Source organism: Coregonus lavaretus, assembly GCF_964263955.1.
Source record: "Coregonus lavaretus genome assembly, contig: HAP1_SCAFFOLD_3259, whole genome shotgun sequence".
In the NCBI taxonomy this organism is placed as follows: domain Eukaryota; kingdom Metazoa; phylum Chordata; class Actinopteri; order Salmoniformes; family Salmonidae; genus Coregonus; species Coregonus lavaretus.
Genome location: NW_028163837.1, coordinates 21,466 through 49,062, shown reverse-complemented (window position 1 = coordinate 49,062; position 27,597 = coordinate 21,466). Strand labels below are relative to the sequence as shown.

Sequence of the window (27,597 nt, the reverse complement as noted above, 5' to 3'; positions counted from 1 at the left end):
TTTTTCTCATTTTGTCTGTCATAGTTGACGTGTACCTATGATGAAAATTACAGGCCTCTCTCATCTTTTTAAGTGGGAGAACTTGCACAATTGGTGGCTGACTAAATACTTTTTTCCCCCACTGTATATATACACATACATATATATACACACACATAAATATCCTTTAAAAATATATATATTTCCCTTTATTACTTTCCAACCCCACCATCCCCTCCCTAATTGGTGTAAACTAGTGAACAACAACGCTTAGGCCTCTACTTCATGCTTATACATACTATATACATTTTATGGACACAGTCAATAATTATATTTTTGTTTGTTTTTACTCCTGAACTTCCTCCGATCATTTTCATGATGTCCATCTGGTATGCTTCTATATGCCATATCTTTCTAACTGTGCTCCTTCACAAAAGCTCACAATATATAACCAATATACTTATGGACACAGCACTAGTTATCTTGTTGTTATTAGTTATTAGTCCCATCCTTCAGCTCCATTTAACACCTCCCATATTGGATTTCTATTTGCCATATATTTTTCAACTGTACTGTAATGTTTTACAAAAGTTCTGAACCCTTCTATTCTCATTGTTTCTACAGATTGTAAATTGAAAATAAACATTTTTGCTAAAAGTATTATTATATTATTGATCGATTGACTATGACTTTTCAGATCACCCAGTAGTGCTATCTGCAGGGTTAGCTCCATGCAAATATTGCAATCCTTCAGCCATTCCTTGACCTGTGTCCAAAAACAAGCTACAAATGGACAGTACCAAAACAAATGATCTAATGATTCTGTCTCTTCGCAGCAAAATCAGCAGAGCTGGGAAGATTGTATCCCCCATACAAATAACATTCTATTGGTAGCAATAATTTTATATAATAATTTAAATAGAAAAATTCTAAGTTTTGAATCCGGCGTCATTTTGCGTATCAGTTCATAAACACTATGCCATGGGATCGGTACGTCAAAAATCTCTTCCCAACTATTTTGCAATCTATATGGGACGGCTGTCAATCCTTTGGTCCTTAAATGAAACTGGTATACTTTATTTATCACAATTTTCTTTAACCAATTATGTTCTTTAATGCAAGGCCGACAGACAAGTTCCCTACTTTTTCCCCCTTCCACTTTCCTCTTCCATTTTTGCGGTAAGGCTGCAATTATTTGGTTGTACTTTTGGGTAGAGCAGACATTTCCATATGTTTTTGTTAGCTGCATGTGCGACATAACTCCACCATTCCTACCGATAATATCATTTACGAAGATTATACCTTTTTTAAACATTTTCTCAAAAAGGAACCATTTTTTAAAATCAATTACTATATTTGAGTTTAACCACAATATTTGTTGCAATATTTGTTCTGTCATTTCTGGAGGATTAAATTGAAATTGCAACCAACGTTCTATGGCTTGTTTTAGAAATAGTGATATTTGGGAGATTATTTCCTTTTCAAATACCTGAAAAGTGAGAGGTTGTAATCTGAATAAAGGGAAAAAGTCCCTTCTTGAACATTGGGTGAGACAATCTTACTAGTTTGCTAGAGAACCAGTTCGGATTGAAGTATAATTTTTGTATGACTGAAGCTTTTAGTGATAGGTCTAATGCTTTAATATGTAATAATTTCTGTCCTCCTAATTCATATTCATTATATAAATAGGCCCGTTTAATTTTGTCTGGCTTGCCGTTCCAAATAAAATGGAATGTTTTTTTCTCATATAATTAAAAAAACTGTTCGCTAGGCGTAGGCAAGACCATAAGCAAATAGGTAAACTGGGATAATACTAAAGAATTAATCAGGGTGATTTTTCCACAATTTGACAGGTATTTACCTTTCCATAGTAGCAAGATCTTATCTATTATTATTTTTTGGAGTGAGATCATTTATTTCATTTGGGATATGTATTCCGAGTATATCCACATCACCATTAGACCATTGTATTGGTAAACTACATGGTAATGTAAAAATTGTATTTTTTTGTGATCCAATATTTATCATAATTTGGTTGTAATCCAGAGGGGTTAGAAAATGTATCTAGATCCTCTATGATGCTGTGGAGGGATTCAAGTTGTGGATTTAAAAGAAAACATGAATCATCAGCGTACAATGGCACCTTTGTTTTTAAGCCCTGGATTTCTAATCCCTTGATATTATTATTGGATCTGATTTTAATAGCTAACATTTCGATGGCCATAATAAATAGATATGCCGATAGTGGACAACCTTGTTTCACTCCTCTGAGAAGTAGACATTATTTACTATTTACACCTAGGGTTACTACATATGATTTTAACCCATTTTATAAGAGATTCTCCTAAATTGAAATTCTCCAGGCATTTATATACAGTGAGGGAAAAAAGTATTTGATCCCCTGCTGATTTTGTATGTTTGCCCACTGACAAAGAAATTATCAGTCTATCATTTTAATGGTAGGTTTATTTGAACAGTGAGAGACAGAATAACAACAAAAAAATCCAGAAAAACGCATGTCAAAAATGTTATAAATTGATTTACATTTTAATGAGGGAAATAAGTATTTGACCCCCTCTCAATCAGAAAGATTTTTGGCTCCCAGGTGTCTTTTATACAGGTAACGAGCTGAGATTAGGAGCACACTCTTAAAGGGAGCGCTCCTAATCTCAGTTTGTTACCTGTATAAAAGACACCTGTCCACAGAAGCAATCAATCAATCAGATTCCAAACTCTCCACCATGGCCAAGACCAAAGAGCTCTCCAAGGATGTCAGGGACAAGATTGTAGACCTACACAAGGCTGGAATGGGCTACAAGACCATCGCCAAGCAGCTTGGTGAGAAGGTGACAACAGTTGATGCGATTATTTGCAAATGGAAGAAACACAAAAGAACTGTTAATCTCCCTCGGCCTGGGGCTCCATGCAAGGTCTCACCTCGTGGAGTTGCAATGATCATGAGAACGGTGATTCCAGAACTACACGGGAGGATCTTGTCAATGATCTCAAGGCAGCTGGGACCATAGTCACCAAGAAAGCAATTGGTAACACTACGCCGTGAAGGACTGAAATCCTGCAGCGCCCGCAAGGTCCCCCTGCTCAAGAAAGCACATATAGAGGCCCGTCTGAAGTTTGCCAATGAACATCTGAATGATTCAGAGGAGAACTGGGTGAAAGTGGTGGTCAGATGAGACCAAAATGGAGCTCTTTGGCATCAACTCAACTCGCCGTGTTTGGAGGAGGAGGAATGCTGCCTATGACCCCAAGAACACCATCCCCACCGTCAAACATGGAGGTGGAAACATTATGTATTACAATAGGTAAGACGTTAATTTATTACAATAGGTAAGATGTTAATTTATTACAATAGGTAAGATGTTAATTTATTACAATAGGTAAGATGTTAATGTATTACAATAGGTAAGGCTAATGCATACAAAGCAGAATGAGGACCGTTTCCAAATATTCTCATCCCAAAGTTGTCTGACCGCCCACTCCCGCCCACTCCCGCCCACTCCCGCCCGCAGCATGAAGAATGCTGACTGCACTGCATTGATCTCTGTCGGGGCCCTTTAGCCCAAAGCAAGTCAGGAGAGAGGCAATTGTCAAAGCAACCCAAAGGTCACAGCGCCCTCCATTCCACCATGCTATTACCAGCATGTTTCTCGTGTGCGCTTTTCTGCTGGAAGAGAACATTTCTATGAAAAGCTATTTAGGAACAATATAGGTCCAGTCAGTCTGTGATATGAGGGTGTGTGTGTCATGTTGAGTTCCTCTGATCTACAACACAACCTTTGTGAGACGCGGTGTGGGTGAACGGATGATCTCTGCATGTGTGGTTCCCACCGTGAAGCATTGAGGAGGAGGTGTGATGGTGCTTTGCTGGTGACACTGTCTGTGATTTATTTAGAATTCAAGGCACACTTAACCAGCATGGCTACCACAGCATTCTGCAGCGATATGCCATCCCATCTGGTTTGGGCTTAGTGGGACTATCATTTGTTTTTCAACAGGACAATGACCCAACACACCTCCAGGCTGTGCATGAGCTATTTGACCAAGAAGGAGAGTGATGGAGTGCTGCATCAGATGACCTGGCCTCCACAATCACCCGACCTCAACCCAACAGATGGTTTGGGATGAGTCGGACCGCAGAGTGAAGGAAAAGCAGCCAACAAGTGCTCAGCATATGTGGGAACTCCTTCAAGACTGTTGGAAAAGCATTCCAGGTGAAGCTGGTTGAGAGAATGTCAAGAGTGTGCAAAGCTGTCATCAAGGCAAAGGGTGGCTATTTGAAGAATCTCAAATATAAAATATATTTTGATTTGTTTAACACATTACATTTAGCATTTTAGTCATCTTATCCAGAGCGACTTACAGTGCATACATTATTTTCATACTGGCCCCCCGTGGGAATTGAACCCACAACCCTGGCGTTGCAAGCGCCATGCTCTACCAACTGAGCTACACGGGGCCCATGATTCCATATGTGTTATTTCATAGTGTTGATGTCTTCACTATTATTCTACAATGTAGAAAATAGTACAAATAAAGAAAAACCCTTGAATAAGTAGGTGTGTCCAAACGTTTGACCGGTAGTGTAGATATTAATAGTGTGTTATACTGTAGGATTGTATTGATGTTGATCGTTTTCTGCCCAGGGTCTACAGATGAAAATGATCTTGCTAAATCTGGTGCAATGGCATGTTGTACATGGTCCCTGATAAATAAACGTAGTAATAATAATACAGCTTACATGGCATGGTAGACAGCGGTCAGCATCTGGACCATGAACTCTGGGTCCAGCACCACACGGTTACACGGCTCCCTCCACAGCTTCTGCTGCTGCTGTGGGAAACCACACACACACAACCTGAAGGGAGACAGGGACACAGAGTCAGGAAACCACAGGGAGACAGGGACACAGAGTCAGGAAACCACAGGGAGACAGGGACACAGAGTCAGGAAACCACACACACAACCTGAAGGGAGACAGGGACACAGAGTCAGGAAACCACACACACACAACCTGAAGGGAGACAGGGACACAGAGTCAGGAAACCACACACACACAACCTGAAGGGAGACAGGGACACAGAGTCAGGAAACCACAGGGAGACAGGGACACAGAGTCAGGAAACCACACACACAACCTGAAGGGAGACAGGGACACAGAGTCAGGAAACCACACACACACAACCTGAAGGGAGACAGGGACACAGAGTCAGGAAACCACAGGGAGACAGGGACACAGAGTCAGGAAACCACAGGGAGACAGGGACACAGAGTCAGGAAACCACACACACAACCTGAAGGGAGACAGGGACACAGAGTCAGGAAACCACAGGGAGACAGGGACACAGAGTCAGGAAACCACACACACAACCTGAAGGGAGACAGGGACACAGAGTCAGGAAACCACACACACACAACCTGAAGGGAGACAGGGACACAGAGTCAGGAAACCACAGGGAGACAGGGACACAGAGACAGGAAACCACACACACACAACCTGAAGGGAGACAGGGACACAGAGTCAGGAAACCACACACACACAACCTGAAGGGAGACAGGGACACAGAGTCAGGAAACCACACACACACAACCTGAAGGGAGACAGGGACACAGTCAGGAAACCACACACACACAACCTGAAGGGAGACAGGGACACAGAGTCAGGAAACCACACACACACAACCTGAAGGGAGACAGGGACACAGAGTCAGGAAACCACACACACACAACCTGAAGGGAGACAGGGACACAGTCAGGAAACCACACACACACAACCTGAAGGGAGACAGGGACACAGAGTCAGGAAACCACACACACACAACCTGAAGGGAGACAGGGACACAGTCAGGAAACCACACACACACAACCTGAAGGGAGACAGGGACACAGTCAGGAAACCACACACACACAACCTGAAGGGAGACAGGGACACAGAGTCAGGAAACTGTATTTAACTGATGAATACATGAGACCATTAGTCTGACACAGCAGTATTTAACTGATGAATACATGAGACCATTAGTCTGACACAGCAGTATTTAACTGATGAATACATGAGACCATTAGTCTGACACAGCAGTATTTAACTGATGAATACATGAGACCATTAGTCTGACACAGCAGTATTTAACTGATGAATACATGAGACCATTAGTCTGACACAGCAGTATTTAACTGATGAATACATGAGACCATTAGTCTGACACAGCAGTATTTAACTGATGAATACATGAGACCATTAGTCTGACACAGCAGTATTTAACTGATGAATACATGAGACCATTAGTCTGACACAGCAGTATTTAACACAACCTGAAGGGAGACAGGGACACAGAGTCAGGAAACCACAGGGAGACAGGGACACAGAGTCAGGAAACCACAGGGAGACAGGGACACAGAGTCAGGAAACCACACACACAACCTGAAGGGAGACAGGGACACAGAGTCAGGAAACCACAGGGAGACAGGGACACAGAGTCAGGAAACCACACACACAACCTGAAGGGAGACAGGGACACAGAGTCAGGAAACCACACACACACAACCTGAAGGGAGACAGGGACACAGAGTCAGGAAACCACAGGGAGACAGGGACACAGAGACAGGAAACCACACACACACAACCTGAAGGGAGACAGGGACACAGAGTCAGGAAACCACACACACACAACCTGAAGGGAGACAGGGACACAGAGTCAGGAAACCACACACACACAACCTGAAGGGAGACAGGGACACAGTCAGGAAACCACACACACACAACCTGAAGGGAGACAGGGACACAGAGTCAGGAAACCACACACACACAACCTGAAGGGAGACAGGGACACAGAGTCAGGAAACCACACACACACAACCTGAAGGGAGACAGGGACACAGTCAGGAAACCACACACACACAACCTGAAGGGAGACAGGGACACAGAGTCAGGAAACCACACACACACAACCTGAAGGGAGACAGGGACACAGTCAGGAAACCACACACACACAACCTGAAGGGAGACAGGGACACAGTCAGGAAACCACACACACACAACCTGAAGGGAGACAGGGACACAGAGTCAGGAAACCACAGGGAGACAGGGACACAGAGTCAGGAAACCACACACACACAACCTGAAGGGAGACAGGGACACAGAGTCAGGAAACCACACACACACAACCTGAAGGGAGACAGGGACACAGAGTCAGGAAACCACACACACACAACCTGAAGGGAGACAGGGACACAGTCAGGAAACCACACACACACAACCTGAAGGGAGTCAGGTATGGAGCGAGATAGCTGCCAAAAGGTTGAGCGTACGTATCGTTAGGATCGTAAGAAAATCCATACGTAAATTGTTTGAAAGTTAAGAAAAGCCATGAGTGAAACATGAAACATAAACATGACATTTAACCTGTGAACATACAAACACCATGTTACATTTAGGAACTAACATTTTGGGCTTGAACAAATCTTGTGTTGCAATTCTGACGTACAATAATACCTTTTAGAGTTTTGGCAGTTTCATCTCGTCAACAACAACAAAAACTACACCAAGCGGCCTGTGAGGAGTGCTACGCGAACAAGCATAACACAGTATAAAAAACAACGGAAGTCAGGGAAACCGGAAAAAGGTATCCTGCACGTTTTCAAGTTAAAAGTCTCCATTCTCTATTACTCCTCAGTTGAGTTTACTTCACATTTAGGTAGCTAATGTAATGGATTTGTTTGCCAGCGCAAGTCTAGATAGCACTAGCTGTATTATGCCTACAACAGTGAAGTTTCAGTCCACTAGGTGTATCTCTACAGCGTGGGCATATCTCTGGGACATCCCCATGCATGCACCTTATCAACATATCACTAATTCAGTATTGCACCATCCCATTCTCTGGGCTCTGTCTGCAATCATAACCAGTAGTATATATACCAGGGATAATGACACAGAATAATAATAGGTGTTTGGTGAATCTATGAATTATGTATGACCACTGGAGTCTTTGCCACTCAGAATATTTTTCTATATCTTAAATCTTGCCAAAGCATATTCTGTAGGAGGGGTAATATGAATTTAAAATAATTTGACATGATTTATGTCTTGAACATTTGGACTTTGAAATGAACAAGGGAGGTTAAAGTCTGACATGAGTTATTCCCACACTTTACAATAACTCTGTTGCAGTGGTCTTAGCTAGTCTCTGTATTGGTTATTCCCTCCATCGCGACGCTGCTGCCCAGTTGAAGAGCTTGTGATCTCCAAGCTCACACAAGTCATTTGCTGAAGGCCCAAGCCTTTACTCCGCCATCTACTGGTGTTGCAAAGCAACTCTAACGTCTGGGTAGAGTTGCTTGATTGACTAGCTAACTTCGAGTTCAGTTCATGTCCTTTGCAGATGCCGCATTACTGATAAATGTTTGTACACAAAAGACACAAAAGATCTGTAACCGAGTAAAGGGAGACGTAAAGTAAGAATGGAACGAGTAAATGTTTATTCTTAGTTGTAACATAGGTTTCGTCCGTTTACAGATCTAATTTAACGTTTACGTTTCATGCATGGCTTTTCTTACGATGCTGAACATTTATGTACGGATGTTCTTACTATCCTAACGACACTTTTGGCAGCTATCTCGCTCCATAGTTAGGATCTGCTCAGGTGGAAACAGGTTAGCCAATTGGCCTTAATAGGAGGTAATGGGTTAAGTTCAGAGAGAGATAGTTCTCCTCAGGTGTTCTGCCAGCATGTGGTGTCTGTAGACCTGCAGGCAGTCTGTGTCTGTCTGTCTGTCCACAGTAGGGAGTTTAATATCCTGAGCTGTCTGTGTCTGCACTGAGGGAGATGAGCCCCCTGGACAAACAATAGTTAGATTTTCACACACTCCGCCAGCCAGGTAGGACATAATCTGTAGGAGGGGGTAGATAGGTTTCTCCTTTAAACTTCAAACCATATTGACCTTCATGGTACAAGGTATGGAGTGAGAGAGTGAGTGAGAGAGAGAGAGAGAGAGAGGGGGGAGAGAGAGAGATATAGAGAGAGACAGGGAGACAGGGAGAGAGAGAGACAGGGAGAGGGGGGAGAGAGAGAGAGAGATAGAGAGAGCGAGAGCGAGAGAGAGAGCGAGAGAGATAGAGAGCGAGACAGGGAGACAGGGAGAGAGGGAGACAGGGAGACAGGGAGAGAGAGAGACAGGGAGAGGGGGGAGAGAGAGGGGGGAGAGAGAGATAGAGAGCGAGCGAGAGCGAGAGAGAGAGAGAGAGAGAGAGAGAGAGAGAGAGAGCGAGAGAGAGAGAGAGAGAGAGAGAGAGAGAGAGCGAGAGAGAGAGAGAGCGAGAGAGAGAGAGAGAGTCCTCACCGTGAGCTCATCCTGCAGACTGACTGATAGGAGGATAGAGGCATGTACACCACAGCAGAGTTGTAGCACAGCATGAGGAAACACAGCACCTCAAACCTGAAACCAAAACACAGGAACACTGTCAGACATCTGTTACCACGTCACCACTGTTACCACGTCACCACTGCTACCACGTCACCACTGTTACCACGTCACCACTGTTACCACGTCACCACTGTTACCACGTCACCACTGTTACCACTGCTACCACGTCACCACTGTTACCACGTCACCACTGTTACCACGTCACCACTGCTACCACGTCACCACTGTTACCACGTCACCACTGTTACCACGTCACCACTGTTACCACGTCACCACTGTTACCACGTCACCACTGTTACCACGTCACCACTGTTACCACTGTTACCACGTCACCACTGTTACCACGTCACCACTTACCACGTCACCACTGCTACCACGTCACCACTGTTACCACGTCACCACTGTTACCACGTCACCACGTCACCACTGTTACCACGTCACCAAGTCACCACTGTTACCACGTCACCATTGTTACCACGTCATTACACAAAGGGAGTGTGGAAAGTGTAGATGTGTTGTCTTCAGGAGGAGAACTACAGTGTGGAGAGTGATGATGACACAGCCTGCTGTCAAGGAAATCCCTGCCTCTCCAGGCTGAGGTAATTGGTCAGGCTGGAAATATCCAGGGAGAGTGGGGCCAGGGAGATCGATCGGGCCAGGAAGAGAGGACAGGGGGGTTGGGGCCAGGGGGAGAGGGGACAGAGGGATTGGGGCCAGGGGGAGAGGGAACAGAGGGATTGGGGCCAGGGGGAGAGGGAACAGAGGGATTGGGGCCAGGGGGAGAGGGGGAACAGAGGGATTGAGGGAGAGGGGGAGAGAGGGAACAGAGGGATTGGGGCCAGGGGGAGAGGGGGAACAGAGGGATTGGGGCCAGGGGGAGAGGGGACAGAGGGATTGGGGCCAGGGGGAGAGGGGGAACAGAGGGATTGGGGCAGGGGGAGAGGGAACAGAGGGATTGGGGCCAGGGGGAGAGGGGGAACAGAGGGATTGGGGCCAGGGGGAGAGGGGACAGAGGGATTGGGGCCAGGGGGAGAGGGGGAACAGAGGGATTGGGGCCAGGGGGAGAGGGGGAACAGAGGGATTGGGGGAGAGGGAACAGAGGGATTGGGGGAGAGGGGGAACAGAGGGATTGGGGCCAGGGGGAGAGGGGACAGAGGGATTGGGGCCAGGGGGAGAGGGGGAACAGAGGGATTGGGGCCAGGGGGAGAGGGAACAGAGGGATTGGGGCCAGGGGGAGGGGGAACAGAGGGATTGGGGCCAGGGGGAGAGGGGACAGAGGGATTGGGGCCAGGGGGAGAGGGAACAGAGGGATTGGGGCCAGGGGGAGAGGGAACAGAGGGATTGGGGCCAGGGGGAGAGGGGGAACAGAGGGATTGGGGCCAGGGGGAGAGGGGGAACAGAGGGATTGGGGCCAGGGGGAGAGGGGGAACAGAGGGATTGGGGCCAGGGGGAGAGGGGGAACAGAGGGATTGGGGCCAGGGGGAGAGGGGACAGAGGGATTGGGGCCAGGGGGAGAGGGGACAGAGGGATTGGGGGAGAGGGGACAGAGGGATTGGGGGAGAGGAAACAGAGGGATTGGGGCCAGGGGGAGAGGGAACAGAGGGATTGGGGCCAGGGGGAGGGGGAACAGAGGGATTGGGGCCAGGGGGAGGGGGAACAGAGGGATTGGGGCCAGGGGGAGGGGGAACAGAGGGATTGGGGCCAGGGGGAGAGGGGACAGAGGGATTGGGGGAGAGGGAACAGAGGGATTGGGGCCAGGGGGAGAGGGAACAGAGGGATTGGGGCCAGGGGGAGAGGGAACAGAGGGATTGGGGCCAGGGGGAGAGAGGCCGGAGAGAGAGGCCAGTAGGGGGAGGCAGAGAAGAGCCAGGTTGAGGCCTCTACTAGAACCTGTTCTGGGCAGTGAAGGTTTCTCTCTGGGGTGGAGGGTTAGGGGTCAGAGGTCAGGGTTAGTACCTGTTCTGGGCGGTGAAGGTTTCTCTCTGGGGTGGAGGGTTAGGGGTCAGGGTTAGTACCTGTTCTGGGCGGTGAAGGTTTCTCTCTGGGGTGGAGGGTTAGGGGTCAGAGGTCAGGGTTAGTACCTGTTCTGGGCGGTGAAGGTTTCTCTCTGGGGTGGAGGGTTAGGGGTCAGGGTTAGTACCTGTTCTGGGCGGTGAAGGTTTCTCTCTGGGGTGGAGGGTTAGGGGTCAGAGGTCAGGGTTAGTACCTGTTCTGGGCGGTGAAGGTTTCTCTCTGGGGTGGAGGGTTAGGGGTCAGGGTTAGTACCTGTTCTGGGCGGTGAAGGTTTCTCTCTGGGGTGGAGGGTTAGGGGTCAGAGGTCAGGGTTAGTACCTGTTCTGGGCGGTGAAGGTCTCTCTCTGAGGGTGCAGTCCGCTGTAGACGACCTTGATGAGGTCATGATGACTCAGAGCTCCCTCTGTCAGACCCATGGAGCCTAGACTGGAGGGCTGGAGAGAAAGTCACACACAAACAACTAAAAGATCCATTTAGCAGAGATCAGTACAGTCTGACACAGCAGTATTTAACTGATGAATACATGAGACCATTAGTCTGACACAGCAGTATTTAACTGATGAATACATGAGACCATTAGTCTGACACAGCAGTATTTAACTGATGAATACATGAGACCATTAGTCTGACACACAGCAGTATTTAACTGATGAATACATGAGACCATTAGTCTGACACAGCAGTATTTAACTGATGAATACATGAGACCATTAGTCTGACACAGCAGTATTTAACTGATGAATACATGAGACCATTAGTCTGACACAGCAGTATTTAACTGATGAATACATGAGACCATTAGTTTGACACACAGCAGTATTTAACTGATGAATACATGAGACCATTAGTCTGACACAGCAGTATTTAACTGATGAATACATGAGACCATTAGTTTGACACACAGCAGTATTTAACTGATGAATACATGATACCATTAGTCTGACACAGCAGTATTTAACTGATGAATACATGAGACCATTAGTCTGACACAGCAGTATTTAACTGATGAATACATGAGACCATTAGTCTGACACACAGCAGTATTTAACTGATGAATACATGAGACCATTAGTCTGACACAGCAGTATTTAACTGATGAATACATGAGACCATTAGTCTGACACAGCAGTATTTAACTGATGAATACATGAGACCATTAGTCTGACACAGCAGTATTTAACTGATGAATACATGAGACCATTAGTCTGACACAGCAGTATTTAACTGATGAATACATGAGACCATTAGTCTGACACAGCAGTATTTAACTGATGAATACATGAGACCATTAGTCTGACACAGCAGTATTTAACTGATGAATACATGAGACCATTAGTCTGACACAGCAGTATTTAACTGATGAATACATGAGACCATTAGTCTGACACAGCAGTATTTAACTGATGAATACATGAGACCATTAGTCTGACACAGCAGTATTTAACTGATGAATACATGAGACCATTAGTCTGACACAGCAGTATTTAACTGATGAATACATGAGACCATTAGTCTGACACAGCAGTATTTAACTGATGAATACATGAGACCATTAGTTTGACACAGCAGTATTTAACTGATGAATACATGAGACCATTAGTCTGACACAGCAGTATTTAACTGATGAATACATGATACCATTAGTCTGACACAGCAGTATTTAACTGATGAATACATGAGACCATTAGTCTGACACAGCAGTATTTAACTGATGAATACATGAGACCATTAGTCTGACACAGCAGTATTTAACTGATGAATACATGAGACCATTAGTCTGACACAGCAGTATTTAACTGATGAATACATGAGACCATTAGTCTGACACAGCAGTATTTAACTGATGAATACATGAGACCATTAGTCTGACACAGCAGTATTTAACTGATGAATACATGAGACCATTAGTCTGACACAGCAGTATTTAACTGATGAATACATGAGACCATTAGTCTGACACAGCAGCATATAGCGGAGTTGTGGACTCCAGTCACATGACTTGGACTTGGATCCTTAAGACTCGGGACTCGACTTTGAATTCAGACTGATGACTTAAAATGATCTGGCCAGGTTTTATAACGTTTTGTCACTCATGTTGTAGTGATGTTACGTTTGAAACCGGAGCTCTGAGGCATGCATCGAAATCACTAAGCAGTTTATTTCGAAGCAGTTTATTTCGAAGCAGTTTATTTCGAAGCAGCGTGCCGACGCCTGTATCACTTTGTCAGAAGCACGTGCTTAATGACGTCCGAAGCTTCATTTCGTCTAACCACCACCTGATTAGTTTGGCGTTGGTTTGGTAGAAGACAAAACGCTACTCTGAACGCGCGCTACAGCGGGTGGGACGTCGTCTATAATCATGCCAGTCCTCTCTCCCAGCTTGTCCTCTCTCCCAGCTTGTCCTCTCTCCCAGCTTGTCCTCTCTCCCAGCTTGTCCTCTCTCCCAGCTTGTCCTCTCTCCCAGCTTGTCCTCTCTCCCAGCTTGTAGGGAGAGAGGACTGGCATGGTCCTCTGTAGCTCAGCTGGTAGAGCACGGCGCTTGTAACGCCAAGGTAGTGGGTTCGATCCCCGGGACCACCCATACAAAAAACAAAAAAAAATATGTATGCACGCATGACTGTAAGTCGCTTTGGCTAAAAGCATCTGCTAAATGGCATATTATTATTATTATTATTATTATATTATATTTGGCTGCTATAAATTATTGACCAGCAGGTGCCAGTAGTGTTCACTGTGTTGATCAAAGCCTCGTGAAATGAACCTATTTTCAACACAATGGTCTGGAAAGCCTCAACGCTTCAGGAAGCTTTGTTTCCTTATCACTATCATTATTGGGCATCAGAGTCTCTGGATTACTCTCAACACAGCCAGAGACCGTAGCATCGCCGTTGCAACAGATTGGCCTTCTGATTGGACCAGCAAACTGTCAATCAACACAGCTCTAGGATCAGGTGCAGAACAAACATCAGCTTGTAGGGAGAGAGGACTGGCATCAACATCAGCTTGTAGGGAGAGAGGACTGGCATCAACATCAGCTTGTAGGGAGAGAGGACTGGCATCAACATCAGCTTGTAGGGAGAGAGGACTGGCATCAACATCAGCTTGTAGGGAGAGAGGACTGGCATCAACATCAGCTTGTAGGGAGAGAGGACTGGCATCAACATCAGCTTGTAGGGAGAGAGGACTGGCATCAACATCAGCTTGTAGGGAGAGAGGACTGGCATCAACATCAGCTTGTAGGGAGAGAGGACTGGCATCAACATCTCATTGTAGGGAGAGAGGACTGGCATCAACATCTCATTGTAGGGAGAGAGGACTGGCATCAACATCTCGCTGTAGGGAGAGGGGACTGGCATCAACATCTCATTGTAGGGAGAGAGGACTGGCATCAACATCTCATTGTAGGGAGAGAGGACTGGCATCAACATCTCATTGTAGGGAGAGAGGACTGGCATCAACATCTCATTGTAGGGAGAGAGGACTGGCATCAACATCTCGCTGTAGGGAGAGGGGACTGGCATCAACATCTCATTGTAGGGAGAGAGGACTGGCATCAACATCTCATTGTAGGGAGAGAGGACTGGCATCAACATCTCATTGTAGGGAGAGGGGACTGGCATCAACATCAGCTTGTAGGGAGAGAGGACTGGCATCAACATCTCATTGTAGGGAGAGAGGACTGGCATCAACATCAGCTTGTAGGGAGAGAGGACTGGCATCAACATCAGCTTGTAGGGAGAGAGGACTGGCATCAACAGCTTGTAGGGAGAGAGGACTGGCATCAACATCAGCTTGTAGGGAGAGAGGACTGGCATCAACATCAGCTTGTAGGGAGAGAGGACTGGCATCAACATCAGCTTGTAGGGAGAGAGGACTGGCATCAACATCAGCTTGTAGGGAGAGAGGACTGGCATCAACATCAGCTTGTAGGGAGAGAGGACTGGCATCAACATCAGCTTGTAGGGAGAGAGGACTGGCATCAACATCAGCTTGTAGGGAGAGAGGACTGGCATCAACATCAGCTTGTAGGGAGAGAGGACTGGCATCAACATCAGCTTGTAGGGAGAGAGGACTGGCATCAACATCTCATTGTAGGGAGAGAGGACTGGCATCAACATCTCATTGTAGGGAGAGAGGACTGGCATCAACATCTCGCTGTAGGGAGAGGGGACTGGCATCAACATCTCATTGTAGGGAGAGAGGACTGGCATCAACATCTCATTGTAGGGAGAGAGGACTGGCATCAACATCTCATTGTAGGGAGAGAGGACTGGCATCAACAGCTTGTAGGGAGAGAGGACTGGCATCAACATCAGCTTGTAGGGAGAGAGGACTGGCATCAACATCAGCTTGTAGGGAGAGAGGACTGGCATCAACATCAGCTTGTAGGGAGAGAGGACTGGCATCAACAGCTTGTAGGGAGAGAGGACTGGCATCAACATCAGCTTGTAGGGAGAGAGGACTGGCATCAACATCTCATTGTAGGGAGAGAGGACTGGCATCAACATCTCATTGTAGGGAGAGAGGACTGGCATCAACATCTCGCTGTAGGGAGAGAGGACTGGCATCAACATCTCATTGTAGGGAGAGAGGACTGGCATCAACATCTCATTGTAGGGAGAGAGGACTGGCATCAACATCTCATTGTAGGGAGAGAGGACTGGCATCAACATCTCGCTGTAGGGAGAGGGGACTGGCATCAACATCTCATTGTAGGGAGAGAGGACTGGCATCAACATCTCATTGTAGGGAGAGGGGACTGGCATCAACATCAGCTTGTAGGGAGAGATGACTGGCATCAACATCTCATTGTAGGGAGAGAGGACTGGCATCAACATCAGCTTGTAGGGAGAGAGGACTGGCATCAACATCAGCTTGTAGGGAGAGAGGACTGGCATCAACATCAGCTTGTAAGGAGAGAGGACTGGCATCAACATCAGCTTGTAGGGAGAGAGGACTGGCATCAACATCAGCTTGTAGGGAGAGGGGACTGGCATCATAAATGGTTTGGCGATCAACAACATGAACTGTTTACGTTGAAAGCTCACCAGCAATGGGGCATCAAGCAACAATTACTAGCATATGCTACTGGTCTTTTTGTATGTCAAAATTGCTTGAAATGTATCATTTACATTGCCTTCAGAAAGTATTCACACCCCTTGACTTTTTCCACATTTTGTTGTGTTACAGCCTGAATTTAAAATGGATTAAATTGAGATTTTGTGTCACTGGACTACACATAACACCCCATAATGTCAAAGTGGAATTATGTTTTTCGAAATGTTTACTAATTAATACAAAATGAAAAGCTGAAATGTTTTTAGTCAATAAGTATTCAACCCCTATGTTATGGCAAGCCTAAATAAGTTCAGGAGTAAAACATTTATTAACAAGTCACATAATAAATTGCATGGACTCACTCTGTGTGCAATAATATTGTTTAACATGATTTTTTTATGACTACCTCAACTCTGTACCCAAAACATAAAATGATCCTTAAGGTCCCTCAGTCAACCACAAAGACCAGGGAGGTTTTCCAATGCCTCGCAAAGAAGGGTTCTACTAAGCTATATGGAGTTGTTTTAAGAAGGTAATTCACCAAGGATTATTTAACTATTTGATTTTGAATTTTAAGAGCCCTTGAAGTATGAAAAAAAAAAAAGATATACAGTATATATTTTTGGTCTTACTGCTATTAGCCCATACAAACACAATGAATAACAGATTCACTACATGGAACAAGAGAGTCCCCAAAAAAAATATCAAAAGGAAGTTTATATCAGAAAAAAATGTATTTCAGCTACACCTGTTGCTGACAAGCATATAAAATTGGGAGACAAATTCACCTTTCAGCAGGACAATAACCTAAAACACAAGGCCAAATATACACTGGAGTTGCTTACCAAGATGACAATGAACGTTCCGGAGTGAACTAGTTACAGTTTTGACTGAAATCGTCTTGAAAATATGTGGCAAGACTTGAAAATGTGTCTAGCAATGATCAACAACCAACTTCACAGAGCTTGAATAATTTAAAAATGATTGTGCAAATATTGTACAATCCAGGTGTGCAACGGTCTTAGAGACTCACGGCTGTAATCGCTGCCAAAGGTGGTTCTAACATGTATTGACTCAGGGGTGTGAATACTTACGCCAATTAAATATTTATGCTTCTAATTTTCAAGAAATGTGCCAAAGATTCTAAAAACATATTTAAACTTTTCCATTATGGGGTATTCTGGGTAGATGAGTGAAAAAGACCAATCTATTTAATCCATTTGGAATTCAGGCTGGAACAACAAGACGTGGAATAAGCTTGCATTTTGAATTCAGGCTGGGACAACAAGATGTGGAATAAGCTTGCATTTTGAATTCAGGCTGGAACAACAAGACGTGGAATAAGCTTGCATTTTGAATTCAGGCTGGAACAACAAGACGTGGAATAAGCTTGCATTTTGAATTCAGGCTGGGACAACAAGATGTGGAATAAGCTTGCATTTTGAATTCAGGCTGGAACAACAAGACGTGGAATAAGCTTGCATTTTGAATTCAGGCTGGAACAACAAGACGTGGAATAAGCTTGCATTTTGAATTCAGGCTGGGACAACAAGATGTGGAATAAGCTTGCATTTTGAATTCAGGCTGGAACAACAAGACGTGGAATAAGCTTGCATTTTGAATTCAGGCTGGGACAACAAGACGTGGAATAAGCTTGCATTTGGAATTCAGGCTGGAACAACAAGACGTGGAATAAGCTTGCATTTGGAATTCAGGCTGGAACAACAAGACGTGGAATAAGCTTGCATTTGGAATTTGTTGTTAAAATGAATAATTCCTGAGGTGAAGACGCACCACTCCGCAAACTCCCACCAGTAGGGGGCGCTTTGTTCTCCTGTTCAAATGTTTGCTGTTTCTTTCACACCTTTAAATTCATATCTGGTATATCTATATTCCATCTAATCCTACAGTAATTGCTAGCGTTTCATGTTTGATACGATACATTTTCATTGACCATTTCTTACCCTCTGAGTGGGCGCAATGTTTATTGTGCACATAAACGTTCTACTCATGAGGTAGAAGTCAATGTTTGGTTTCCTCCTTCCTTATGTCAGAGCTCCGTGTGCCTGTGTCCTGTGTCTCGGTCATTCTGATTCCGTGTACTAGGAGAGCACGCTTCAGTGTACATAGAAATAGGCAGCAGTTGAGCCATGTAGTCAAATGTGACTCTACAACACAATACTGTAGTAAGGATAGGAAGCCTTTAAATAGGAACATTTGCCTGGGCTGAACTGGCACACTGTAGAGTAGAGTAGAGTTCTGCTCTGAGGAGAAGAAGAGCCAGAGACACTCAGTCATTGTGGCAGTGAGCAGAGGAGGGCTCTTTCAGTCATATCAGGGGGAGAAAGCAGTGAGGGAATTCATTCTGGATGAGACTAGTGGTGTATGGAGGGTATGCAAGTCCAGCGTGCTGTGAGATAAGACTGATGTCACGTAGAGCGCTGCTTGCTGTAGCCAGGGGGGCGCCTAGGGGTCGGCAGGGGGGCGCGTAAAGGTCGGCAGGGGGGCGCCTAGGGGTCGGCAGGGGGGGCGCCTAGGGGTCGGCAGGGGGGGCGCCTAGGGGTCGGCAGGGGGGCGCCTAGGGGTCGGCAGGGGGGGCGCCTAGGGGTCGGCAGGGGGGCGCCTAGGGGTCGGCAGGGGGGGCGCCTAGGGGTCGGCAGGGGGGCGCCTAGGGGTCGGCAGGGGGGCGCCTAGGGGTCGGCAGGGGGGCGCGTAGGGGTCGGCAGGGTTTTTTTTTAAGGAACTCAGTCCAGCTTTCAACTTACTCTTCAAAGTTGTAATAGTAGAACGCACAAGGTGAAATGTCTATATGCCATTTCTATATTGGGTCGTGCATCAGCAGTTCATCTTGTCATGTTAGTCATTACAGACCTTAGAGAGATATTTATAACTGGTCAGAAATGTCCAGATCAACAAGCCCATGTCAGCAAAAACATTTTTGCTATGTTTTTTAGCCCATAGATATACTTTTTTTGTCAATCAAATATCACATGAATACACATTAGACATGGCAAAATGTGTAGAATTGCAAGAAAATAAGCTTTAAAGCTGCTAAATGTTTTATCCGCCAACCATAGTGTCATGAACAGTGCTTGTATCGATAGAAAAAACGTTAGGGAGGAGTGGGATGTTCCCCAACGCTGGACAGGGGGCCTGAGTAAAAACACGCAGGGAGGAGTGGGATGTTCCCCAACGCTGGACAGGGGGCCTGAGTAAAAACGTTAGGGAGGAGTGGGATGTTCCCCAACGCTGGACAGGGGGCCTGAGTAAAAACGTTAGGGAGGAGTGGGATGTTCCCCAACGCTGGACAGGGGGCCTGAGTAAAAACGTTAGGGAGGAGTGGGATGTTCCCCAACGCTGGACAGGGGGCCTGAGTAAAAACGCGCAGGGAGGAGTGGGATGTTCCCCAACGCTGGACAGGGGGCCTGAGTAAAAACACGCAGGGAGGAGTGGGATGTTCCCCAACGCTGGACAGGGGGCCTGAGTAAAAACGTTAGGGAGGAGTGGGATGTTCCCCAACGCTGGACAGGGGGCCTGAGTAAAAACGTTAGGGAGGAGTGGGATGTTCCCCAACGCTGGACAGGGGGCCTGAGTAAAAACGTTAGGGAGGAGTGGGATGTTCCCCAACGCTGGACAGGGGGCCTGAGTAAAAACGTTAGGGAGGAGTGGGATGTTCCCCAACGCTGGACAGGGGGCCTGAGTAAAAACGCGCAGGGAGGAGTGGGATGTTCCCCAACGCTGGACAGGGGGCCTGAGTAAAAACGTTAGGGAGGAGTGGGATGTTCCCCAACGCTGGACAGGGGGCCTGAGTAAAAACGTTAGGGAGGAGTGGGATGTTCCCCAACGCTGGACAGGGGGCCTGAGTAAAAACGTTAGGGAGGAGTGGGATGTTCCCCAACGCTGGACAGGGGGCAGGGAGGAGTGGGATGTTCCCCAACGCTGGACAGGGGGCAGGGAGGAGTGGGATGTTCCCCAACGCTGGACAGGGGGCCTGAGTAAAAACGTTAGGGAGGAGTGGGATGTTCCCCAACGCTGGACAGGGGGCCTGAGTAAAAACACGCAGGGAGGAGTGGGATGTTCCCCAACGCTGGACAGGGGGCAGGGAGGAGTGGGATGTTCCCCAACGCTGGACAGGGGGCCTGAGTAAAAACGTTAGGGAGGAGTGGGATGTTCCCCAACGCTGGACAGGGGGCCTGAGTAAAAACGTTAGGGAGGAGTGGGATGTTCCCCAACGCTGGACAGGGGGCCTGAGTAAAAACGCGCAGGGAGGAGTGGGATGTTCCCCAACGCTGGACAGGGGGCCTGAGTAAAAACGTTAGGGAACCCCTCCCCTATAGTGCACTACTTTTCAGCAGGGCCCATAGTGCCCTACAGAGGGAGTAGGGTGCCATTAGCCTCACAGTAACAGGTGAGGGCTAACATAACACCAGCACACACACACTTCCATTTGGCCTGGTAGAATAGTAGCTAAACAATTGGTGTGTTCCAGCTAATGAGCTCAGTTCATTGATTCTCGTATCTGTCAGGTGGTCTGTCTCTAAAGGCTTGACCAACTGCAGAGCAGCGTAGAACTAAAAATAGGAAAATTATATAAACCACCGTTGCCCCCTAGAGGTGAACGATGAGAACAGCAGCACAGAGCTGAGCCTCCATTCTTCATCCTCCAGGTGGTCAGATAATAAGCTGCCTTACGGCCAGGTTAGATGAGTCCAGGTGGTCAGATAATAAGCTGCCTTACGGCCAGGTTAGATGAGTCCAGGTGGTCAGATAATAAGCTGCCTTACGGCCAGGTTAGATGAGTCCAGGTGGTCAGATAATAAGCTGCCTTACGGCCAGGTTAGATGAGTCCAGGTGGTCAGATAATAAGCTGCCTTACGGCCAGGTTAGATGAGTCCAGGTGGTCAGATAATAAGCTGCCTTACGGCCAGGTTAGATGAGTCCAGGTGGTCAGATAATAAGCTGCCTTACGGCCAGGTTAGATGAGTCCAGGTGGTCAGATAATAAGCTGCCTTACGGCCAGGTTAGATGAGTCCAGGTGGTCAGATAATAAGCTGCCTTACGGCCAGGTTAGATGAGTCCAGGTGGTCAGATAATAAGCTGCCTTACGGCCAGGTTAGATGAGTCCAGGTGGTCAGATAATAAGCTGCCTTTCGGCCAGGTTAGATGAGTCCAGGTGGTCAGATAATAAGCTGCCTTACGGCCAGGTTAGATGATAAACAGCTGGACCTACATAGTGTAATGTGTTGTTTTACAGGGTCAGCCATAGTAGTATGATAGGTCCAGTGTAATGTGTTGTTTTACAGGGTCAGCCATAGTAGTATGATAGGTGCAGTGTAATGTGTTGTTTTACAGGGTCAGCCATAGTAGTATGATAGGTGCAGTGTAATGTGTTGTTTTACAGGGTCAGCCATAGTAGTATGATAGGTGCAGTGTAATGTGTTGTTCTACAGGGTCAGCCATAGTAGTATGATAGGTCCAGTGTAATGTGTTGTTTTACAGGGTCAGCCATAGTAGTATGATAGGTCCAGTGTAATGTGTTGTTCTACAGGGTCAGCCATAGTAGTATGATAGGTCCAGTGTAATGTGTTGTTCTACAGGGTCAGCCATAGTAGTATGATAGGTCCAGTGTAATGTGTTGTTTTACAGGGTCAGCCATAGTAGTATGATAGGTGCAGTGTAATGTGTTGTTTTACAGGGTCAGCCATAGTAGTATGATAGGTGCAGTGTAATGTGTTGTTCTACAGGGTCAGCCATAGTAGTATGATAGGTCCAGTGTAATGTGTTGTTCTACAGGGTCAGCCATAGTACTACGGTGCCCCTGGAGCAAATTAGGGTTAAGTACCTTGCCCAAAGGCACATTGACAGATTTTTCACCTTGTCGGCTCGGGTATTCAAACCAGCGACCGTTCGGTTACTGGCCCACCGGTCTAACTGCTAGGCTACCAGTCTTACCTCGTGATACACAGAGGGCTTGGACAGGGAGGGGACGGTGAACAACAGGCTACCAGTCTTACCTCGTGATACACAGAGGGCTTGGAAAGGGAGGGGACGGTGAACAACAGGCTACCAGTCTTACCTCGTGATACACAGAGGGCTTGGACAGGGAGGGGACGGTGAACAACAGGCTACCAGTCTTACCTCGTGATACACAGAGGGCTTGGACAGGGAGGGGACGGTGAACAACAGGCTACCAGTCTTACCTCGTGATACACAGAGGGCTTGGACAGGGAGGGGATGGTGAACAACAGGAGCTTGCTGTTTCCATCTTTGTCCACGATCTCCTGAAAAAACAGAGAGAAAGTCATGTTGGAGAGCTTTTTGGCCGGGTTGGTTGGTTGGTTTGAACAGTCTGGTTGACAGTGCTCGTGTGGGTGTGCTGAGAACTTCACTAAAACGATGAGCTTCAATGGGGCAGAAGTCTGTGTGTTGTTGTGATTCTGGAAGGCCAGATAGCTACCAACAATGACAAGAAGCTGCCAAGTGGGGAATCGTAAGTGGCTCGTTTCAGCTAGTTTCATCTTGTTCTTGATACCATGTCTTGTTTTATGGTGTTTTATGGAGTTCATGTCAATGCTAATACGGCTAAAATTCGCTAGCTAGCCAACCAACAACTGGAACAATGTATTTGAGACAAGTGCTGCATTGTGCAAATATATTTATGTTTTCAATAAACATTGGAGATGAAATAGAGTTTCCACGTTTTAATAAACATTGGATTTCCACGTTTTAATAAACATTGGAGGTGAAATAGAGTTTCCACGTTTTAATAAACATTGGAGGTGAAATAGAGTTTCCGCGTTTTAATAAACATTGGAGGTGAAATAGAGTTTCCACGTTTTAATAAACATTGGAGGTGAAATAGAGTTTCCACGTTTTAATAAACATTGGAGGTGAAATAGAGTTTCCACGTTTTAATAAACATTGGAGGTGAAATAGAGTTTCCACGTTTTAATAAACATTGGAGGTGAAATAGAGTTTCCACGTTTTAATAAACATTGGAGGTGAAATAGAGTTTCCACGTTTTAATAAACATTGGAGGTGAAATAGAGTTTCCACGTTTTAATAAACATTGGAGGTGAAATAGAGTTTCCACGTTTTAATAAACATTGGAGGTGAAATAGAGTTTCCACGTTTTAATAAACATTGGAGGTGAAATAGAGTTTCCACGTTTTAATAAACATTGGAGGTGAAATAGAGTTTCCACGTTTTAATAAACATTGGAGGTGAAATAGAGTTTCCACGTTTTAATAAACATTGGAGGTGAAATAGAGTTTCCACGTTTCAACAACCTAAGACAACCCTGTCTGTTTTGCCCCGTAGTTCCACATGCCTCGGTTTTGTTGCTAAACAACCAAGCTCTTCAACGCAGAGGTCAATGAAACACAAGCTTTTTGGCCGGGTTGGTTGGTTGATTTTAACAGTCTGGTGGACAGTGCGTGTGCGTGCGCGCACGTGTGCTTTGAGAGCATGACTAGTGATCTCTGCGTCGTGCTGGACTGCATGCCCTTAGTCGTCTCTCCTATCTCTGGGAGAGTTACTCACTGGGTCTCTGTCTGTCCTCTGGGAGAGTTACTCACTGGGTCTCTGTCTGTCCTCTGGGAGAGTTACTCACTGGGTCTGTCTGTCCTCTGGGAGAGTTACTCACTGGGTCTGTCTGTCCTCTGGGAGAGTTACTCACTGGGTCTCTGTCTGTCCTCTGGGAGAGTTACTCACTGGGTCTGTCTGTCCTCTGGGAGAGTTACTCACTGGGTCTGTCTGTCCTCTGGGAGAGTTACTCACTGGGTCTGTCTGTCCTCTGGGAGAGTTACTCACTGGGTCTGTCTGTCCTCTGGGAGAGTTACTCACTGGGTCTGTCTGTCCTCTGGGAGAGTTACTCACTGGGTCTGTCTGTCCTCTGGGAGAGTTACTCACTGGGTCTGTCTGTCCTCTGGGAGAGTTACTCACTGGGTCTGTCTGTCCTCTGGGAGAGTTACTCACTGGGTCTGTCTGTCCTCTGGGAGAGTTACTCACTGGGTCTGTCTGTCCTCTGGGAGAGTTACTCACTGGGTCTGTCTGTCCTCTGGGAGAGTTACTCACTGGGTCTGTTTGTCCTCTGGGAGAGTTACTCACTGGGTCTGTCTGTCCTCTGGGAGAGTTACTCACTGGGTCTGTCTGTCCTCTGGGAGAGTTACTCACTGGGTCTCTGTCTGTCCTCTGGGAGAGTTACTCACTGGGTCTGTCTGTCCTCTGGGAGAGTTACTCACTGGGTCTCTGTCTGTCCTCTGGGAGAGTTACTCACTGGGTCTGTCTGTCCTCTGGGAGAGTTACTCACTGGGTCTCTGTCTGTCCTCTGGGAGAGTTACTCACTGGGTCTCGGTCTGTCCTCTGGGAGAGTTACTCACTGGGTCTCTGTCTGTCCTCTGGGAGAGTTACTCACTGGGTCTCGGTCTGTCCTCTGGGAGAGTTACTCACTGGGTCTGTCTGTCCTCTGGGAGAGTTACTCACTGGGTCTGTCTGTCCTCTGGGAGAGTTACTCACTGGGTCTGTCTGTCCTCTGGGAGAGTTACTCACTGGGTCTCTGTCTGTCCTCTGGGAGAGTTACTCACTGGGTCTGTCTGTCCTCTGGGAGAGTTACTCACTGGGTCTGTCTGTCCTCTGGGAGAGTTACTCACTGGGTCTGTCTGTCCTCTGGGAGAGTTACTCACTGGGTCTGTCTGTCCCCCAACACTAATCCTTCATGAGATCAGCACTGCTAACGCTAACCATGCTAGCCATGCCCTTCACTACTGTGCTAACCATGCTATTGCTAACCATGCTGTTACTAACTATGCTATTGCTAACCATGCTATTATGCTATTAATAACCATGCTATTGCTAACCATGCTAATTGCTTATCATGCTAACCATGTTCTTCAAAGCTGTGATAATGCTAACCCTGCTACCATGCTAACCATGTCCTTGACTGTTATGCTAATTGCTAACCATGCCTTTCACTGCCTGGCTGCCTGCCCAGAGCCCAGAGCCAGCAGCTCTCTGTATATCTGATGTCTGTCTGCAGAGAGCCAGGCTGTGTAACTGATCAGAGTTGTCTACAGCCATGGTAGAGGAGAGAAGACACATAGACAGAGCCCTCTCCATTGATATCTCTAGCTCTTACTAGACAGACCCAGGGGTCCGTCCTTTACACACGTCCTTACAGCATCTTAGTAGCCTCTTCCATAGAGACTAAAGCCCTATCTCCTAACCCCTAACATCCCTATACCCTAACCCCTAACATCCAGCCTCTTCCATAGAGACTAAAGCCCTATCTCCTAACCCCTAACATCCCTATCCCCTAACCCCTAACATCCCTATCCCCTAACCCCTAACATCCAGCCTCTTCCATAGAGACTAAAGCCCTATCTCCTAACCCCTAACATCCCTATCCCCTAACCCCTAACATCCCTATCCCCTAACCCCTAACATCCCTATCCCCTAACCCCTAACATCCAGCCTCTTCCATAGAGACTAAAGCCCTATCTCCTAACCCCTAACATCCCTATCCCCTAACCCCTAACATCCCTATCCCCTAACCCCTAACATCCAGCCTCTTCCACAGAGACTAAAGCCCTATCTCCTAACCCCTAACATCCCTATCCCCTAACCCCTAACATCCCTATCCCCTAACATCCAGCCTCTTCCATAGAGACTAAAGCCCTATCTCCTAACCCCTAACATCCCTATCCCCTAACCCCTAACATCCCTAACCCCTAACATCCAGCCTCTTCCATAGAGACTAAAGCCCTATCTCCTAACCCCTAACATCCCTATCTCCTAACCCCTAACATCCCTATCCCCTAACCCCTAACATCCCTATCCCCTAACCCCTAACATCCCTAACCCCTAACATCCAGCCTCTTCCATAGAGACTAAAGCCCTATCTCCTAACCCCTAACATCCCTATCCCCTAACCCCTAACATCCCTAACCCCTAACATCCAGCCTCTTCCATAGAGACTAAAGCCCTATCTCCTAACCCCTAACATCCCTATCCCCTAACCCCTAACATCCCTATCCCCTAACCCCTAACATCCAGCCTCTTCCATAGAGACTAAAGCCCTATCTCCTAACCCCTAACATCCAGCCTCTTCCATAGAGACTAAAGCCCTATCCCCTAACCCCTAACATCCAGCCCCTTCCATAGAGACTAAAGCCCTATCCCCTATCCCCTAACATCCAGCCTCTTCCATAGAGACTAAAGCCCTATCTCCTAACCCCTAACATCCCTATCCCCTAACCCCTAACATCCCTATCCCCTAACCCCTAACATCCAGCCTCTTCCATAGAGACTAAAGCCCTATCTCCTAACCCCTAACATCCCTATCCCCTAACCCCTAACATCCCTATCCCCTAACCCCTAACATCCAGCCTCTTCCATAGAGACTAAAGCCCTATCTCCTAACCCCTAACATCCCTATCCCCTAACCCCTAACATCCCTATCCCCTAACCCCTAACATCCAGCCTCTTCCATAGAGACTAAAGCCCTATCTCCTAACCCCTAACATCCCTATCCCCTAACATCCCTATCCCCTAACCCCTAACATCCAGCCTCTTCCATAGAGACTAAAGCCCTATCTCCTAACCCCTAACATCCAGCCTCTTCCATAGAGACTAAAGCCCTATCTCCTAACCCCTAACATCCAGCCTCTTCCATAGAGACTAAAGCCCTATCTCCTAACCCCTAACATCCAGCCTCTTCCATAGAGACTAAAGCCCTATCTCCTAACCCCTAACATCCAGCCTCTTCCATAGAGACTAAAGCCCTATCCCCTAACCCCTAACATCCAGCCTCTTCCATAGAGACTAAAGCCCTATCTCCTAACCCCTAACATCCAGCCTCTTCCATAGAGACTAAAGCCCTATCTCCCACCCCTAACATCCAGCCTCTTCCATAGAGACTAAAGCCCTATCTCCCACCCCTAACATCCAGCCTCTTCCATAGAGACTAAAGCCCTATCTCCTAACCCCTAACATCCAGCCTCTTCCATAGAGACTAAAGCCCTATCCCCTAACCCCTAACATCCAGCCTCTTCCATAGAGACTAAAGCCCTATCCCCTAACCCCTAACATCCAGCCCCTTCCAGTACTGACAGC

At 46.8% G+C, this 27,597-nt stretch overlaps 1 protein-coding gene across 1 annotated transcript in view; it reads right to left on the bottom strand.

Annotated features, from left to right (window-relative positions):
* LOC311117728 (hyccin 2-like) overlaps window positions 1-27,597 on the bottom strand; it is a gene marked incomplete at both ends in the record, with an annotated part of 55,373 nt that overhangs the window by 6,320 nt on the left and 21,456 nt on the right. The window contains 4 exons of the mRNA XM_084192651.1: window positions 4,736-4,852; window positions 9,331-9,426; window positions 11,746-11,861; window positions 22,686-22,766. Of these exons, the coding sequence (XP_084048777.1) occupies window positions 4,736-4,852; window positions 9,331-9,426; window positions 11,746-11,861; window positions 22,686-22,766 (410 nt within the window). The remainder of the gene's footprint in view (window positions 1-4,735; window positions 4,853-9,330; window positions 9,427-11,745; window positions 11,862-22,685; window positions 22,767-27,597) is intronic.